The 19,818-nt window shown below is 40.5% G+C and overlaps 1 protein-coding gene across 1 annotated transcript in view; it reads left to right on the top strand.

Moving 5' to 3' along the window:
* The window catches only part of MTX2 (metaxin 2), a 35,823-nt gene extending 18,176 nt beyond the window's left edge, over positions 1–17,647 (top strand). The window contains exons 4-10 of the mRNA XM_082311827.1: positions 9,035–9,107; positions 12,157–12,233; positions 12,976–13,068; positions 13,800–13,838; positions 14,247–14,372; positions 15,053–15,129; positions 17,160–17,647. Coding sequence (XP_082167953.1) covers positions 9,035–9,107; positions 12,157–12,233; positions 12,976–13,068; positions 13,800–13,838; positions 14,247–14,372; positions 15,053–15,129; positions 17,160–17,370 — 696 coding nt within the window. The 3' untranslated portion in view covers positions 17,371–17,647. The remainder of the gene's footprint in view (positions 1–9,034; positions 9,108–12,156; positions 12,234–12,975; positions 13,069–13,799; positions 13,839–14,246; positions 14,373–15,052; positions 15,130–17,159) is intronic.
* The last annotated feature ends 2,171 nt before the right edge of the window (positions 17,648–19,818 follow it).

Genomic DNA, 19,818 nt, shown 5'->3' with positions numbered 1-19,818 from the left:
TGAATACACAACTATATTTCAATAATAAAACAACTCCACAACTTCAAGGAGGGAAAAATGGAGTTTTAAATGGATTAAAACTGAATTGCCACAGGAGAGTATATTTCAGTCTGAAGCAGAGAGCCTGTCCAGGCCCCGTCTCCCTGTTGACGCCCGGTGCAGGTAAAGCCTTTTTATTTAGTGCCCGGGTGGAAGTAGTGTGGCTGCGTAGGAGGGAGGGGGTTAATACAGCTGTGCTGTGCCAGGCCTCTTGCCTCAAATGGCAGCCCGGAGCATCTCTGTGCACTGTTCCAACTTGTAGGGAGGAGGAATGTGGATGTTGAGACTGCCTCTGTTATTACAGGTTCTCCTGAAAGCTTTATGCAGTTAGCCTCAGACTCTTGCTTAAAAGCCCATCTAAAATGTTCAGGATTGTGGAGATTCTCATAGCTATCCTGAGGTTATAGAGCCTGCAGCTCATTATGTTAAGATATGTACTAATTGCCTGTGCAATTGATGTCCTTGTAAATGGTCTCGATATATTCCAGGAAAGTGCATTTAGAATTGTCTGTTCTTAGTCCTGAATGACAGAAGGATGTTTGGGCAATTTAAAATTGTGTTACACAGACAACTGCTTATTTACTTCAACAAGCAATCAAATAAATGTGTAAATCACGTATGATTAATTGCCCTTGACAGATTTGTGATTTTTATGTGTGTGTGTGTGTATGAACTGTGGTTTGTTTTTTCTCTAGACAAAACATTAGCAGAAATTTGAACTTGTTGCTGAGGCTTGAACAAAGACTTACTACTGAAATGAAAATCTGACAATCTCTTTTTTTTAAAGAGAATAAAAGCTGGAATTCTTCATGATGAGAAATGCAGTATCAACATAATCAATCTAGCAGCATTGCGTTGTAGCTGAAAACATGCTTAAATCCCAAGCCATACAGGTACTGTTTGTGAGTGAAACATCTTTCATATAGTTCTAAGATGAAATTACCCCTGAATGAATAGCATCTTCATTTATCTTCAAAACCTCTGTGCTACTGGTGAATCTACTCTTTCCACATTCTACAACAAGAATTACATTATACCATTAGAGCAGTGTTGTGCTGCAGTGTAAAATAGATTGTTTTGGAGAATGAACGTGGCTTTGCTATAAATTACGTTCACAGGTACAAAGGAATTTGTTATTTTGTTTAAAATAGTCACAAATATAATTAAGCTCTTAATTTATGTTAAACTACAAATGCGGCCATTACCATAACTGGATTAGGAATTTAATCTGTCACTCAAAGAATGATACTGAACAGTTTTCATTTATAACCTTAGACATACTATTTCAGTTACAGGGTCTGCAGCTGTTTGATATGAAAACTGAATTATTCTGTAGGTTTGTTCATGGTTTTTAATTTTAAAATGTGTTCCTGCAATAAAGTACAGAATAACTCTTTAGTTGTCATCACATATTGTCCTTTGTATGCTCATGAAATAATGTAAAAATGAAAACAGAAAATGCCTTTCACTCTTTCTTCACAACAGTATTGTGCAAGTGCTTTTAGAAGAGCTGCTGAATAAGACATGGCTCGGAATGGCTCGTTCTTTATTAAAAACTAATCACGAATATATCTTCTTCAAATGAAGCCTGGAGTGTGCCATCTGAAAATAGTGTTCCTCATGTGGGGACGTAAGTTGTGAACTATTTGAGTCTTGGCATAAGTAATTTCATCCTTGCCTCTGATCTCAGAAACTGCTATCTGGATATGATTTACATCAAGTTGTAACTCATTTTTAATGGGTATATGTGTTTGCTCATATGTATTATTCTGAGAGGGGACTGGAGAGGAAGAGGAGAGCGTTGGGGTGGAGCTCTGACAGGGTGATTCCCTGCCCGACATGTGTTACGTTTCCAACTGACGGTGTCCAAACAGCTCTTCCGTAGCTGGGGAGGGCAAAGAGGAAGGGAGAGCAAGAGTAAAAATGGCACCTAAAACAATTAACTGTAGGAATAAATACAAAACTCCCCCCCTCCCTTCTCTTATTCCTTCCCATTGTATTTCATGCACAGTCATTTTCCATCCTTGTCATCATAAGAAGACACAATGGCATCACTTTCTTGCATTGTTTTGAGGGCGGCAGTGGCAGCAGAGATGGGAATGTCAGTCGTGTGAGAAGAGGAGGAAGGGCAGGGTGGGCTGAGTTGCCCTGTGGCTGGCTGTGGTTTCTGGGCTCTTGAACTGTGCTAAAGCAGCACAAAGGTGATTGCTCTGGTTATTTTTTTTTTACATAATTGAAATCCAACATACTACCTACATTTTGAATTTGAGATTGGGCAGGCTATAAGAAAACAAAACAAGCCTTGAGTTGATTGTGTCCTTTAAGCAACGCTGTTGTTGTAAATGTGCTCCGTAATTCTGGCAGGAGGTGTCACCTGTCATGATTGAAATGAATGATAGGCATAAGATTGTTAATTAATTTTGTAACAAGTGTCACCTCAAAGCTTCCTGTCAGTGCTTTTCACATAGCTGCTGATACTTCGTTCTCTTGCAGCAAAAATATGAACTGGCTTGTTCTGTGCTGACTTTGAAAACAGAGTGGCTCATGCTACTACTCTCTGGGAGGAGAAGGCAATGCAATGAAAACCATAGTCCTGTGCGGGTCAACGTGTGGTAGGGCAGAAAAGGCACCGAGAAGCTTCTCCACGCTTTTTCTTCAATCAGTTGTCCTCACTCCCACACTCTTTCTTCCCTAGTCTATAACAGCAAACATTGGGAGGGCAGGGAAGGACAGACAGAATTCATCTGGTGGCACCTTTTTTCCTCCCTGTTCTCTGTTTCTCCTCACGGGCTTGCAGCAGCTCTCCACCTCCCTGTCTACATCAAAGTCTCCCATTAAAAACAAGGCGCACAGAGGCAGTAGCAACTTTGTAGACTCAGTGCTTTCAGTCTGGAAGAAGAGAGGTAACATTGCTAAAAATATATTGTTCACACTTCTCCCTTCCCTTCCCAGGTGCTAGAAGAGTAGGAGATGCTACAGGTAGAGAGGCTGGAAGAGCATGAGAAGGGGAGACAGTTAGCCTGCAGGGAAGAGAGACAGAGAGCATGCATGGGAGAGAAGCTGACAGACCCTATTAAGCTAAATCTTTATTTTTTAATACCTTTATCTGTTTCTCACATTAACCTCATACAAAGAAAGGACACACTTTGTTCCAGAAATAACTTAGAGAAAAGTTTTTGTAGCAGGCGTTATATTGAACATATGTTACTAAACTGGACAGTTTTCCAGGTGTCTGCTTCAGTCATTGACCAATGCTGATACTGCACAAGAAATCAGGCCCCTGTTTTTAAAATTACGGAAATGCAAATAATCAGTGGAACATATGGATAAAGTAGGCACTCCTGCTGATACCAGGGGAGTAAACTCAGTTCTTACCAATCTGAGATTTCCTTACCCTTGTTTTATGCTGCATTAACTAGTATGAGCCATGAAATTACTCATTCCTTTTAAAAGCCTGAGCATTATGGTTTGATGTCCTTCAGTTGTAGTGAATTCTGTATATTTACGCTTGAATGAAGTTTCCTTTATTTGTGTAAAGTCTATTGGGCAGTCATCTCTTGATCTTCTGCAACATGGCCAAGGGGAAATAAGAATGATAACCCCTCCTCTTTATGAATTGATCCAAATAGTTAACTCTTTCAATAGGTGTTAAGCATAAAAAAAAAAGTTTATCCTTTCCAGCAGGAATTCAGTTCTCCTTTTCCTGCTTAGAGTTTGTTTGAAAGAGTTGTTTCCAAAGTGTCAATAACCATTTTCAGTGAACATCTTTACAATTACTTTGGACCAGAAAACTTTAGATGAAGTAACGTGGACCAGTTTTACTACAGACATGAGAGCTGTTTTTTTTTTTTTTTTTTTTTTTTACTTATTCTGAAGAACTGCAACTGCTGTAGTATTATTGCATGAGAATCCTAGGTGCTGGAGGAGATCCAGGTTGTGGCCTACAATAGTCACCCTGTTCATTCTGTGCTAGTACATTTTTTTTTTTCCAGAGGAGAAGAGAGTGGGAAATTTAATGCTGTTCTTTGGAATTACAAGCATCTTTGCAAGGTATGAGAGTCAGGCTGTGCTCAGTTAAGTGTCTTGTTTCTAGTTTTGCTGTTACTGTCTTGCTTACCATTTTTAGGTGAATTTTCACAAGGGCTTGATTAACTAGCTTATGTGTCACTTGGAATTCAGTTCAACCCTTTCAGTCCCTTTTTAAGTTGATCAGCCAAATTTATGATGTTAACAATAATCTCTGATGTACTAGAATAAGCCTGGGCCCTTGATCTTCCTGATTGCTCAGCTTTTGATGCTGTGTCTTTGAAGGGGTGTTGATATTTTCATAAATCTCAGCAGAACTGAACTGGGGTGGTTTCAGCCTTCAATCTCTCGCCCTTCACTCTAAGAACACTCAGAGGAGCTGAGCTCACTCCCAGTTGCTGATGGTTGCTCTCACAAGAAAAGCAAGGGTTTACTTGCTTGCTCAAATTATATATGTGAGGTACCCAAACGGAAACGAGATGCTCTGAGCTGGAATAATCAGTGTTCCACTGCATCTTTTATCAGAGTTGGAAGCCATGGCGGTCTGATACCATCTGCACACCAAATGTGCTGGTTCTTGACATTCTCCATGAGTGGTCAAAAAGGGAACAAATCCTCCTTTGATCACTGGGCTAAAGCGTTAAATGAGATAAAGATTCACAAAAATTGCTGCTTTGTCCTATATTCTCTCTGTAGGATTTCTTTGATCTGTGCCAAGTTAAACTATTTTGGCAATAGTTCATGCCACTTACTGTCTAACATCAGTTATTGTCTAAATCTAATTGAATGCATCAGAAAAAAAATTTGAGGTTTTCTGCAGTGGATATTTATAAGAATGCATTGGTCACGATCCTTGTCCATCTGTTTTTCTAAAAGAAACCATAATTTCCATAAATATGAAATGCATTCACTGTGCTGGAAAAGTCAAAAACACCTGTGGTGTTAGTACTAATAATTTCCAAAGCCCATCAGTCACATCAGTGAAAGAATGTAAGTACTCTCATAGCAACGCAAATTGTAAGGCTTATTTCTGAGGCTGAGCCCTCATAGTTTGGGATAGTACTGTCTTATCACTTGAAATGTATTTTTAGTCAACTTGAAGGCTATCCAGTGGATCATTAGTTTAAGCTGGATCAAGAAACAGGTACTGGCCTACTTCCCTAGGTAATGATTAGTTCAGCATTGTAGATCTAATAAGAATTAAGCTTCTCTCATATTGTGGAGCTTTCTTTCATTTTCCTGCAGAACAATATTTAAGGAGCACTTAAAATTTAATTGGTCATGCTTTGGGTACAAATTACAGCTCAACATACCGGTCTTTTAATTACCTGGGCTTCTATCTTTATTTAAAGATGTAATAGCAGTTTTTAATTTTTTTTAAAATTTATTTTTAGGTTTATTGTATGTCATTAAATGATTTTGTCTTCAACTCTTTCATGGTTCTGTTTTCTCTTGTATTTGTATTTCATTACTATTTCACCACTCATATTAAAGCTGATCCTAATTATAGACAAAGGCTGAAGTGGAATAGGTGTTGGCACATGGATGCTGAAGGGGGCTGCTGGAATGGGCCCTGTAAGGCTGCTGGAGAGGCAGCTCTGGTGGTCAGTGTTTCTGAACCTCGCAGGAGGACTGCTGGGGTGAATGCAGAACCAGATGGATTTGCCCAATTTTAATCTTGAATCACCCTTCAGTTTCTCAGACTCAGTTCTCGTCTCCCATCTACAAAATGTTCATCAGAACTGGAGATGACTATTCCAAGGAAGTTTCCTCAGGTTTTTGGTTTGGTGTTTATTTTAGGATCTCCTCCCCCTGCTTTTTTTTTCTCTCTTTTTTTTTTTTTTTAACCTCACTGAGGGTAGACTGACTTATTTCTAAGCTTTCTAGAATCTGCTCTTTATTATCCAAAGTAGTGAACATTTTTAGTTAGTTAATATTTGTTCCCACGTTAGAGCTCAGTTCTAGTTCAGTCTCCTCTCTCCCCTTTTCTTTACGAAGTGCAAAAAAGGCACACAGACCCAGTGTGTTTGCATTTCCGAGATGCCGAAATGGCAATGTATTCTCAATCCCCTTTGCACTAGGCCAGAGACTGAGGTAGAATTTCCCTGCCAAATGTAATAAAGGTCGATATTCCTTGTTCTGTGGATGTTTATTGAGGAGGAGAGAGAGAAAGGTCAGATTCAGATTTTTGATGGAAACTTGGCCAAACTCTTTACACTGAAAAGGTTTTATTTATAGTTTAGCCTCTATGCTGAGGACTATTTTTTGCAGTCGCAAGCTGTGTTTTTGGTAGAACCCTTGTACTGTGTAGGAGCTAATGTACAATATGATGTACAGTAGGCAATAATTTGCTGAAGCAACTCATGTAACCTAAGTGTTCTATGCCAGCATGTCTCATTTTTGACACGCTGATATGGGAAAGTAAAAATAGTTCTCTTATTCACCTCCTTTTGCTTAAATGTGTCCCTGCACTTACAGGCTTTTCAGTTATTCATGTGTTGCCCTAACTCCAGTGCAGTTCAGACTTTTTGTCTTCTGAACTTGCAGTGAGAATAGTACATGGCAGTTATAAAATTCATCTCTAGCTTAATGCAGAATTGCAGAGTTAATTTAGTGCCTTACTGCAAAGGAAATGCATTTGGTAAACCTAGACCAAATGAAACTTCACATATTTTTGAGATTAAATTCAACAGCTAAGGATTAAGTAGTATGGTACAAGTTCATTCCACTCCTCTCACCCAAAGATGAAACTCTTTGAAGCCGTTGTTTGCTGCCATCAGTTGCACTGCAGCACAGTACTATGGAGGAGATGTTGTTAGCTACCAGTAGAGCTTTCAGAAGAACCAAGTCTGTGTACCAGTTGAATTTAGAGTGTATGTTTCTGGTGGGTTACACTGTGTCCAGCAATAGCATAGGAGTATGTATTTAATCTAAACCAAAGTCTCTGCATTCTTGTCTCTTAGCTATTTCCAAAAAAGTTGCATATGAAGCCCCAGTTTGGGCAGAAGACATGATGCGTATAGCAGTAGCTGGAACAGTCTGGACATTGGAGATCCTACAGAGCCAGCAGGCAAAGGAAGAGATCTAGGACTGAGACAGACCAATGTCTTAAATTCCTGTTTAAGAATTGGTCCTTTGGGTGTTACTGTTTGCGTGGAGTTTGGGATGCTAAGACAGCAAGAGCATTGATTTTGGTGGACTCTGGTGGACACACAGACTTAGAAAGTGTGGGGTGGTGTCAAATGTGGCCAGTGCCTTGTATTTTCTTTGGGTCATAGTTGCTCCATTAAGCAGTGATAGAGGTTCTGGTTGGGATGAGGTTTTGCCACTCTAGGGACCAGTTTATTGCTAAGTATTGCAGGATTTGGAGGATTTGGCTGATGTTGATCATGATTAGTACCCTCTCTTTATCTCTCTCTCTTTCTGCATGTGTATGTATAATAATTGGCTCCCAAGCAGCGCTTTACATTAGAGTTAAGCTGAGGAAATCAAAAGCTGTAGAAACCCACGTTTGTGGTGGGTTTTGCAGAGCCTGTACAGTTCTGAGGTGGGCTCTCATCAGCTGTAATCAATATCTATCTTGCCTGGCAGCTTGTGACCATAGTTCCTTGCTTTAAATTGGGATTTGGGTTTGAATTAGGTCATCTAAACCTGCCAGAGCCAAGTGTTGTAATGGACTGTGCAGTTCTTGGATTTGGTTGGAAAAGGACCAAAGCTTTTGGCTTTTTTTTCCCTGGATACAGTTAGTATCAGCACTTGGATTAGGGTTTGGGAATAGAGGACTTGAAGAGCGCAGGGGAAAGGAGAGGGGCTGTTTGAGTTATTTTTGTTTGCTCGACGGGTACTACAGGAGCCACAAAGTTAGGAACAGGGCTGATGCCGGTGTTAGTTCATGCCTTATGGTCTCATTTAGTGCAGAGATGAGCAATCTTGAGGTTAAGGTTTGGGTTACTTTGATGTCTGTGATTAAGGTCTGAGCATCTAAAGCTGTGAGCGTGCAGCTTTTTGCCAGACCCGGCGATGTGAAGAGCTAGGAGGAGGCTCATGTTGAAAGTGTCAAGTTACAGCAGCATTTTTCTTCATGGTGGTAGCCGCCTTGGTGTAGACTTTTTTAACCTCAAGCCACTGTGTGGTAAAATAATAAATAGGTGTAATTTTGGAATCTGGAATTCTGACCTGTCTAATTGCAAAGATGAAATGAATGATAGGACTTCAGCTGAGTTGTGAGAGACTCTAGAGGTTTAAGAAGTTCCTTATTTGCCATGTTCTGTCCAAATTGCAAGTATTTTTCTTGATATTTTGCTATTTCAACAGAAACACACTAAGGATTTTGTGGTGATGGCAGGTGCTGACAAAAATCGGTATCCTACTGAGAATGCTTTGAATCTAAGGTTACAGATAGAAAGAAACAGTAAATCAATCACTTACGCTCTCCATGATTCACATAAATTACAGATAATAAATTCTTCCTCCCAAAGCAGATTTGTGCTCTGACAGTATCATAGAGCAAAACTTCTGGCAGCTATTGTAAACGTAATGTGGGAAGGTGTTACGTGCGTTTGCTGTGCTACACAGTATGAACTTGGTTAGCCAGCTTTAGCCAGAAGAAGCAAATACTATGATTTTCAGGAGGGACAAAATGTCACTTAATTTTGTACAGCCACAGAACTAATTGTGTCTGTCAGATACTGCTGCTTTGCTCATCTTGAAGAAAAACACTAAAAGTAGATGAAATTTCATTAGAAGAATTCCAGTCAATGACTGGATGATAAACAGTTGTCTAAGGAAGTTAGAAAACCTTGTTTTTCTTTAACCTACCCTTCTTTCTTCCTCAAAGCAGTATGCAAGGAGCTATACTTCATAAGCATCTGCGAAGAACGAGCTAAAACATAGTCAAATGTATTGAGAAGAACACGCTTATTTGTCACTGGTGTATTAATGCTTTTTAAATGTGACTCTTTGTTTCCAGGCCTTTTTGCAAATGTGCAATCTGCCAATCCAGGTGGTTTGCAGGGCAAATGCTGAGTACATGTCCCCATCTGGTAAGTGTGGCCTTCATTTAGATTACTACGTTATACCTCCATGTTGATACCATGGCAACTGCGCCTTGTCTTGCTGATAACAGTCGGTCAGTGCTGCCGTGTGGGTTGCCTTCCCCCCTCCTCTCCAGTGCAGTTCCTCCTCTGTAAACAATTAAAACAGTCAAATGCAAAGTAACGTTGGCACAATGTGTAAACGCGCCTGTGACTCCAGTGCCTACATATAGCATTCAGACAGTTCAAATGCCTGGCAGAAACCTTCTCTAAAATGCCTGAGAGCTGTTGTGTCCTGAAGCAGAAAGCCTTACGTTTCCAAAAGTGGCTTTATTCTGCATCCAGGGAATATTCCAGTGAATGCTGTTATATTTTCCCATTGCTGGAGTGAGAAAACACCGGAGGAGTATCTTTTCTTACCCTGTCTGGAAGATGATTGCTAGGATGTTGATACAGGAGAAGATTGAAGGGTGCATTGTCACTGTTAAGGGTGACAGGTGATTTTAGATCTTCCTCTGATCCATGAGACTGTCTGGAAAAAATCCAAACCCACCAACAATAAATTAAGTATTAGAAGGATACAGAGTCTACCTTCTGCTGGAGGTGACTGGTTGCCTGAAAACCTCCGGAGGCCGGCTCCAGAAGGTTGCCTAAAAATCAGAGAGGATTGCTGAATGCAGGGCGCAAAAGTCTGATAATCCTCACATTCCTTCTCAGATTTGTGTTGTGTGAGAAGATACTTATTTACCAATTACTTGGCTTTGGCTGATGCCTGCCACATGGAAGTGCCTGTATGTCTGCCAACTGTATGGATTCTGCTGCTGCTACCTATATTTCAGTAAAAGCAGCTGGAATGATGCTATTAAAAAAAAAGCCAAAAACAAACAGAAAAACAGTTGCTGGGCAGCAGTGAAAATACAGCAAAATATGGAGGTATATAAATTATTTGTTAGTAAATAAAGGTACCTTTGAAATGCTGAATCCATGCACAGAGGAGCATCTTGCACACACAGGAGTAGGACTAGTGACAGTTGCATACTCATTCTTCTCCGCCCCACCCCGCACCCTATGTCCACCCTTGCTGGCATCTGATGTTATAACGTGGCTCTGAACCCTTCCTTCCTTCTGCTGAAAACAAGGAGCACAAGAGGGAAAATGATACTGCTTCAATTTTAAATGTAGGTAGAAATACCTGTGTTCTTTTTGCCCTTACTCCTGGAGTCCTTGTTATTTTTATTTACTTTCCCTATTTCCTTTCTTTATAATATTTTGATTGCTCAATGATAATTCAGAGAAGGTTTTCATTTGCTCACTTCTCCCTCCGCACCTCCCCCTGTCTCACAGCAGCAGCAGACAGAGATCTGCATCTCATCATTTTGGGGGGATGGTTATTTATCTCATAGTCGTCGGAATGACGAAACCCATTCTGAGGGAGTCAAAAGCAGAATACCAAAGGATTGTCTTGGTGTGTGAAGTACAGTCTGACTGAAACTGCTGAATTCTGCAGCTCAGAGAGGTCTGTGTTTCTGCAACATGCAGCGTGTGGATGCAGATGAAGCCTTTGTTGGTGTGATGCACTTCATTTCTTACCCTTAGGCTGATCGAGCCAGTGAGAAGTGAATCTCATGATAAAAACCATGACTGAATCTGCTGTTAGCGTGAACTGTTTTTGTGTTTCAGTGAAAAGAGTGAATGTATTGCTAATAAGCTATTAGGAGCCAGGCAGGTACTGATCTTGCTCTGAGGGCAGAGTTTGCTCACAGCGAGAGGTGGGAATGTAGGAGTGTGGCGTGCCCCACTGCACTGGGCAGGCTCGTTTACTGCCTTTGGGCATGAGGATGTTCTCAGTAATACAAACCATCCAGCATTTATCTCCATTTTTATGGATGATTTCAATCATGTAAGTAATCCTAAAAGATTTAGTCTTAAATTTAAGGTTGATGTTTGTCAATTGCATTTGGATGAAGATTTTCAGAATGACCAATGCGGTTTGGGTGGATTGGAGCAGGAGCCCTCAGCTTCACATGTTGAGAGCTGGGAAGAAGGGTGTAAGGCAACGTCTGTCATTCTTTGGCTTGCTGTGTGTAACAGGGCTTCCTCTTGTATCTCTGCCTGCCTTAAAGCTTTGGCTCAGTTCTGCGCGTAAGAAAAGTTACCAAGCAGAGAAGGTGGGCATACAGACTCGGGAGCCCTCCACACGCCGACAAGTTCCACCAGTGACACAGTCATTTCCCAGTCTCCTTTTAAGGACTGGTTGTTTTTAGCTCTCTTCCATGCTGGACCCTCAGGGCTCAGCTTCAGGGACTGAATGTTGAGCCTTACTAGTATTAAGCTTTAACCCCATTTTGCTTCCATGATGATGAAGCAGCTCCTTCCCCCTCCCAGCCCCCCAGATTGTGAAGCTGTGGGTCTCATACTGAGAATCTGCTCCTGACCCCAGGACCACGGGGGCTTGAAAATGCCAGCTCGCAACTAGAGGGTGAAGACTGGGGCAGTCAACAGGAGCCTGCTGGCCCAGTCGTTGGAAAGCTGCAGGACCGGAGGAGGGAGAGTCAAGACCCTGCCTTGCTGAGCGTGCGTTTGCACTTCCCCCTGCTTGCTTTTCTGGGCACAGTGCCACATGTCCCGTCATCCTTCCAGCAGCCCTTTTCCCGCCAGTGGGCTAGAAGGGAGGGTGGGAAAGCGTTGTGTCGTAAAACTAGCCAAGGGCTCTGTCTGCCTTCCTGGGATTTCCCAGCTGTACTTAAGAGAAACATTGAATTAAGTCTTTCCAGCAAAGCAAAATCCATTATTAAAATAGAAGTTGATAGATATCACTCAATAACTTTGAAATACACAATTGCAAGTATTGCATGTAGAAGAGGTTTAGGAGGAGGAAGATGTTTGTTAGTTCAAATGTTCGGTGGGTGAGCTATGTATGTTAGGGCTTTACCTGTTCTCATTTGAAAAAAAGCACGGATGTTGACGTGTCCCTGCAATATTTAATTGCTTTGAAAATCGGAAATGATGTTTTACGTGTATAAAAACCTTTTACTAAAATATATTTCTCATTTTACAGGCAAAGTACCCTTTATTCATGTGGGAAATCAAGTAGTATCTGAACTTGGGCCCATAGTCCAGTTTGTAAAAGCCAAGGTAATAACAGTACATTGTTTTCATCAATTACTGAAAAGCATGTTAATCCTGCTTGGGATTAATCATTGTGCTGATTTGGTGTGCTCTTCTGGAATGTTGCTTAATTTGTTAAAACAGTGTAGAAATCTGGTGCCATTTTAAAAGAAAGATATCCTGGAATAGGAGTTTGTTGAGGCGGAAATGTTTTTCTTTGACATTTACTCAAATTCTGGAAGTAAGTTCTGTGTCAGATAGCTGCATACCAGTGCCCGTTTCTGAGACTCTTTTTCTGTGTGCCCTGTCTCTGGGTCTCAGAGCTCTTAAACCTAGAGCTGACTGGTTTAAAGCTTGAAGTGTTTAAATTTGCCTTTGCTCCCCCCCGCCCCGCCCCATATTTTTAAAAACATTGTCTTTTCACTGAGCAGTTGATACAGCTGTATCACAGACCTAAATTTGTGTTTAGTTCTTGCCACAGAGATAACAGTAACCAGGAGGCTGTGTGCTCAAACTGTTCACTGATAACTGATAATAGTCTACATTTCTTGTGGATCATCATAATGATGATTCTTTTTTAATTCTAAAAGACACAATATGTAAAAATTGCATATGTAATTTTTTATTGAACTATGTAAGAGATCAGGATCTGAGCCAAAGCTCATTGACTTCAGAGGTCCTTGGGTCAGGCATTGCTGAATATTCCAATATCCTTTCTTACATGTGTCTTTTTTTTTTTTTTTCTCCTCTTTTTTCTTTTCCCCATTAGGGCCATTCTCTCAGTGATGGGTTGGATGAAGTCCAAAAAGCTGAGATGAAAGCCTACATGGAATTAGTCAATAATATGCTCTTGACAGCAGAGGTACAGAAAACCATAGTAACTCCACACTTACATAAGTGACTATAGGCAAGAAAGCTTTAGAATTTTTCCCTATATTGGAAATACTGCTTGTTCTTAGATTAGGTCATCAACTTTTGAGGTGAGAGGAGGGAGGAATAAATTCTCTGTACCCTATGGATTGCTTACTGAAATGTTCCTGTAGACGCAAGCCACAGGTATGATTCTCCTGGCCTACCTGAAGTGTGTCACATAGCTGTAGAAGTAACTGATTTCCGCAGATGGAAAACACCAGTGGCTCCTGGGATCCTACCCCACACCCCACAGCTGGCCGGGCACCCTGCTGTCACCTTCCACAGCGTGTGCGCTCATGCGCCTGCTGGGAGGCCGGGATCCCCTGTGGTTCGCATCCGTGGCCGGTTAATGTGACACAATCCCAGCGTAGGAAGAGCGTTGGAAATGGCGGCCAGCTGCAGGTGGCTGAGGGCTGGTAACCTGTGCACCAAGTCGTGTGCGGCATGGGCAACAGGAGGGGGCCTTCGGTCTCAGCTTGGTCCTGGTGCTGGCGACGTAAGGACTAGCAAGGGGGCTTTTGCCTTCTAGTTTTAATTTCTTTTCTACATTCAGAGGTCTAACAGAAGGAATGAAATGGAAATTTAATCTAATACAGAAAAGAAAGTTCTACTAGTGAGAAATGATTGTCTCTCTATTCTCCTTTATTAGGAAGTTTTAGTAAGTGTTCTTTCTGTTCCTAGCTCTATCTCCAGTGGTGTGATGATGTTACAGTAGAGGAGGTGAGTGGTTCTGCAGCATTTATCTTAATTAAAATTTAATGAGAAAACACTTTTGCTCACAATTGCAAGTCCCTACTCATAAATGAAACATTGAGGTTTATACCATTAATGATACAGTCTTTTCACTTTAATTTTGCTTGCATATACATTTTAGGGAAGTTGTGTCATTACTGGAGGTAGCTGACTGCAAAATAGATACAGGTTTTGTATATATTTCTGAAGTAATAGTTTTAAACGGTTATGCTGCAAACTATAAATTCTGCGCAAATAATTACAGCATATCATGGCACTCGCTTTCTTTTACAGCTCCCTTTCTGATAGAAATATGTGAATATTAGCTATTTTGTGCCTAGAGGTATCTGTATTTTCTTATATTATAACACAGTACCTTTCTGTTTTTAAACAAAGATTACTCACCCGAGGTACGGCTCCCCTTACCCGTGGCCTCTTAACCGCATTTTGTCCTATCAGAAGCAATGGGAGGTTAGGCGAAAGATGAAAGCCATTGGATGGGCTGGCAAGACACTTGAACAGGTCAGTATAAAAAGTAAAGCTTGCTTCTTTACTCTGTTTTATTTGTTTGTTCTTTTTTTTTTTTTTTTTTTTTTTTGTAAAGGCTTTGGAGAGTAACACTTCCTCAAAACAGATGTAGTAAAAAATATATTCTGTACTTAAAACATTATCTGGAGTCAGGTATTTGCCTTCAGCAGCACTAAATCTTAAATTATGTGCAACCTGATGGGGTGGGAGTAAGGGCACTTTACCATGAGTGTACATCTCTGGTGATGTTAGTGTAGGCCGTAGTCCTGAAAACAGGTTGTAAGTTAGGGCCCCCGCTTTCCGTGTGGCGTTAATAGGCGCACTTTGCAGGACTGGGGCTTCCCTTGTCGGAGGTCTTAAAAAAAAAAAAAAAAACAACCAAAAAAAAAAAGGCAAAGTGGTTTTGAGGTATAAGCTAGTACCTTTAATTAAGCTCAGTTATAAATGTTATGGGAAGCACTTAATCAGAATTGCTTTACATCAAATGTTAGATTAGGTAACACGTAGCTACTTGCCTACTGTGTAAGTTTGACTGACTTTAACAGCTTTTGATGTTCTGACATTGTATGTTGCTTGTTCGCACCATCACTGCAAATACAGCAAGGAGGTTATTTTTTTTTCCAATGTTGGTATCTCTTGACAATATGGATCTTTTATCTCGTTTGGTTTGATAGGTGCTTGAAGACGTAGATCAGTGTTGTCAGGCTCTCTCCCAGAGATTAGGAACACAACCATATTTCTTCAATAAGCAGTAAGTTACTCTTTCCTGAAATATTACATCCAGGAATGTGAAGTATTGGTATACATCCACATATATGTGTGTGTATATATATATATATACACACATATATATGGAAAACTCCTGTTTTATTTTAATGCTACATGATTAATTGAGGAAATACAAATGTGTGACTGGAATATAAACATGAAATTTCAGAAATAAGTAATTCAAGGTTTTAAAAGGAAAGCTTCTGTAAGTTTCTGTTGTTTTTTTTTTTTCTATTTATGATTTAGTTTTACTCTTGCTTGTCCTCTCTGCAGAGTCTACCACAACTTATGTAGGCTACAAATGCACACCTTTATACAGTTAGTTTCTTATTAAAAATGATACATTTAAAGCCTTACTTGTATTTCCTGGGTAACATTCTCTACTAGGCACAGGGGAGTGAATGTACGTCATGCCATCCTGACCAGGACAGCTTCTCTTGCCCTTCTTAACACCAGGGGCAGCTCTGAATGAACTGAATTAGCGTAAGGGTGCCTGTGAGTTGCAAGAACTGCAGGAGAAGCTAGCCTTGTATCAACAAAGGATCAGTTGCAAAATGAAAACTAAGATTCACATTCCCAGGGGAGGAAAAAGGAACAACCTGGCCTTCATGGGATATCCTCTGCTTTCACCCTTTTCTTCCAATTCCAAACCACTTTTTTTTTCTCTCCAATAACTCAATATTTTTGAAATGTTATGGATTTAAATAACATCACATTAGCTCCCTCTTGTCTCCTGTGCTTAGACCAGACTAGACATGCTGAGGTCTGGACTTCAGTTAACTGCATTTTGCCGGGGAGATGCCTTCAAAAGGCAGCATATGATCTTGGTTACTTTTCTGCGTGTGTCTTTGTCCCTTAGTCTTTTCCAAGTTGAGACTAGGTGGGTAGTGTAAATTGAGTGGGTACAGAAATATGCATTATAGAAGACAAGTTTGAATTGCATCTTCTCAAATCATTCTTAAACATAGTATGTCCTAAATTTTCTTTCTGTATCTGTAAAAAATTGTAGCTTGGGGATTTTGTTTTTGTTGTTTGTTAATCAGGCTTTCTTGGTACAGTTTCAACCTTTAAGCTTTTTAGCTGTCTGAAATATTACTAAGAGAGCATATGTGTTTAGTCCAGTATTTTTCAGTCTGTGACTTCTGGGAGTCTGTAGGAAGTAAATAAGAAAAGCAGCCTGTTGCTGACAGATTTAAGTTTGTTATACAAGGGTCCACATCTCCACTGGAGAGTTCTTAGTGATCCGCAAATAGGCAAAAAATTTATCAGTTAGAAAACCCTCATGGTGCTTACCTTGGACACTAGTAAAGAAGGACTCTTAAGTTAGTTAGTTATTAATATATTTGAAAAAAAATTTATTTGCACATGGGCTACTTATATACAAAGGTCCAAGATGACAGTTCAGAAGGCTTGTACCTAAAATAAGGTAGGACTGAAAATATTCAATAGACCACTGTTTTCCAAAATGTTTTCTTCTGTGTAGTCCCCTTTCAAAAAAATAGATGTTTCCATCTGCTGTCACCCTGGAGCTCCTTTTCTTATTGGTTGAATAGTTCCTGACTATGAAAAGGACAAAAAGGGAATAGGGGTTTTATGCTCCCCCCTCCTTTTTTTTCTTTGTGAGATAATAGCTGGGGGGGAGGGTTATATACATCTGCAGAGGAAAAAGAAAAACCCCCAAAAGACCTGATAAGCATTTGCCCTTGTTGCAGAACTAAAAGGTGGAGCATGGTTTGGTACTGGATCATTAACTCTGCCCCTTCTAGGAAATGTTATTTTCACATTTCCAAGTTACCAAGAGCAAAGAAAGATGCCATACTGAGAACTAGCAGTATGCTATATACTTGTATACACAGTTTTCATGCATTTGGTAAGTTCAGTGTTGCCTGATTTCTTCTCAATTCTTAGATTGTGTGGCTATCTAAAAGTTATTCACAACAGCAGGGTTTTTCTTGATCAGGGTTTTTCTTTGCCTTCCAAAATACCTGTTCTTTTTTCTGTTTGTTTTTACAGACCAACTGAATTAGATGCTCTGGTATTTGGACATCTGTTCACAATCCTTACTACTCAACTAACCACTGATGAACTCTCTGAAAAAGTGAAAAACTACAGTAATCTCACAGCCTTTTGTCGGCGAATAGAGCAGCAGTACTTTGAGGGTCATGATAAAGACAGCTCTGGAGCTGCTGCAGCCCGATCTGCTAAGAGGTCCTTGCTGAGATAAGCGTGTTGGTTGGTGGTTGGAGTGGATTGCATTTCAGTTTTGGGTTTTATTGTTCAATGAATTGATTTTGAGAATGGAAACATGTGTTAGCTTTTTGAAGCTGCCAAATCATACTGGAGCAAGAAAAAAATTCTAAATGTAGTTTTTGTGTTGCAGAATATAGTGTGCACATTTAACGTGAAACGACTGTATGGGCACTTCCATTTTAATAGCCTGTATGCCACTTACTCTAAAGTGACCTTGGAAAAATATGCTATCTGTATTTAAAAAAATAAAATCCTTTAAAAAGTTTCTTTCTGATCTTTCTAAATGCCTTTCTGACTAAATTTTATGTCTGTGTAATTAATGTCTATGTAGTTAATGAGTGGGATCCTGTTGGCAGGACACCTGGAAGACAGTTGTATGGTAAACTAGTTAGAATTATTAAGCTGGGAATGAAAGGACTCGTTAGAGATCTTAAGTTTGCCTGCCTCAGCCAAAATTCATTCAGGAATTGGGTGGAAAAAAATGTCATGGAGCTCCGCAGCACACAAGTGATGTGATCTTATTCAGTCAGTTCTTATTTTGTGTCAAAGTAGCTCCTGGCTGTCATACTTCTTCTGTGTGTCCTGCCTCTGCTTTTGTTTCTTGTTCACCTTTTGTTTTTGAATTTACATTTTTTTTTCCTTCCTACAATTTTCCAGTTTTAATCCTCAGCTTGTCTTGCTCTTTGTTTAAGAAATGAATTTGCTAGGTAAGCATCCGCCTCCCTGTTGCCACTTCCAATATATTAATGTTGCTTCTGAACTTTGATGTACTTGCTGGGGTGGGTCTCGTAGCAAAAGGACTTGGTATGAGCCTGCGGCTGGCATGCCTTCATCCTTCGTCCTCTAAATTATCCTATGGTACATGTGGGCACGATAACACAGCAGGAAACAACGAAATACAATTGTAGCGCTCCAAAAAACCCTAGCAATGTGGAACTTTGCAAGGGGGAGTTCCTGTGTGTAGGCAAGGACTCGATCTGACTAGTATTTCTTCGAATGGACTAAATGGCACCACTCCGTTCTGCTTTGTCAGTTGTACTTGGCACTTTCCAAAAGCGCCAGCCACCCCGGGAGCGTGCTGGTGGCAAAACCAGCCCTCATGCACTCGGGAAGTCCTGGGCACAACTGGGAACCAGCTCAGGCTGTTCAGCTAGTTGGAACCGCTGTGTTTTCTTACTATGAAATACATACTTTTGACTATCCACCTCAGTGTCAAAATAATGGCTTGAACTGGTTACACAATGGTCGTGAGATTTTTGGATGCCATTTCCTGCTCTCTTAAACACTGAGCCGAAAGCAGCTGCGTACCTTGGACTGGCCGGGGTCTCTTGACTCTGTGGCTCATGAACCGCTACTGCGTACTCATTCCCTGCGGGGTACCGCTCTTGTCAGCTTGATGGGGAGATGGAGCGGAATTCTTACTGCCCGCTTTTTGGTACAGGAGTCCTGCTGGAGTCCAACTGACCTAAGTATCAATGCGTAAGGGGGGCTTGGCCTTCTATCAAATCACTCTTGCCAGGAGAGGAAAACTGCCCTTGTCCTGCATTTCAGTCTTAAAATTTCACACGTACATACTGAATACCTTCGCAAACTAAAACCCATCAACTCTTCACTGCTTAGTGACAATTTCTGCTATCAAAGCGGTCGGTACCCACGAACCCAGATATTTCTTTTGAACCTCCTTTTCTGCATTAATGCAACTTCTGGAAAAACTGGAAAAGAATTTGTTGTAGGATTTTTCTTAGTTTGGAGAGAATATTACGATACACACTACTTTGTGAGAAAAACACTCTCTAATAGTCTCTAAAGCTAGCGATGCCATGCTGATGGGGAAATCCCATGTGAAAACTGAAGTATCTATCTTAATCCAGAGCAATTAAACTTGCCTTTTACCTCCTGCTATTTACAGAGCACCATTCATGAGTAAAGATTTTAACCTAGCCTCTGTGGTTTTGGCAGTTCTTCTGCTACCAGTAGACTGAACTACAGGAGTAATTTACTTAATGGCTTTCCAAACCCACCTATGCACAGGCATTAACTTATGTGCAGTCTGAAGAAGTGCAAGTGGGCATGTATTCCTCCTCTTTCAAGGCTGAAGTGGCCGTTAACCAACTTGTAACCAAATTTTAGCAATTGCTTTGAAACAGCATTGAATTAAACCACTTTTTTATATTTTGGCAGGGTTTCCGTGAGGCAGAGCAAGCACCGGTAATACAACACTTTAACTGCTGAACAGATAGTTATTGCAAATTTTGTGTGGTAACATCACAAGGGTTATAACTCCAGAGAATAAAAAAACCTCACTGAGGTAGCCATATACATTAACCCACTTTGAATGTCTCATCTAGAAAATATACTCAAATGCTGTGTCGGCAAAAGATACTGGTCTGTTACAAAGTTTGCGCAAATCCACCTGAGCTAC

Source organism: Platalea leucorodia (genome assembly GCF_965183815.1).
Source record: "Platalea leucorodia genome assembly, chromosome: 5".
Classification (NCBI taxonomy): domain Eukaryota; kingdom Metazoa; phylum Chordata; class Aves; order Pelecaniformes; family Threskiornithidae; genus Platalea; species Platalea leucorodia.
The sequence above is the reverse complement of the archived record's forward strand: the minus strand, read 5'-3'. Positions and strand labels throughout refer to the sequence as shown.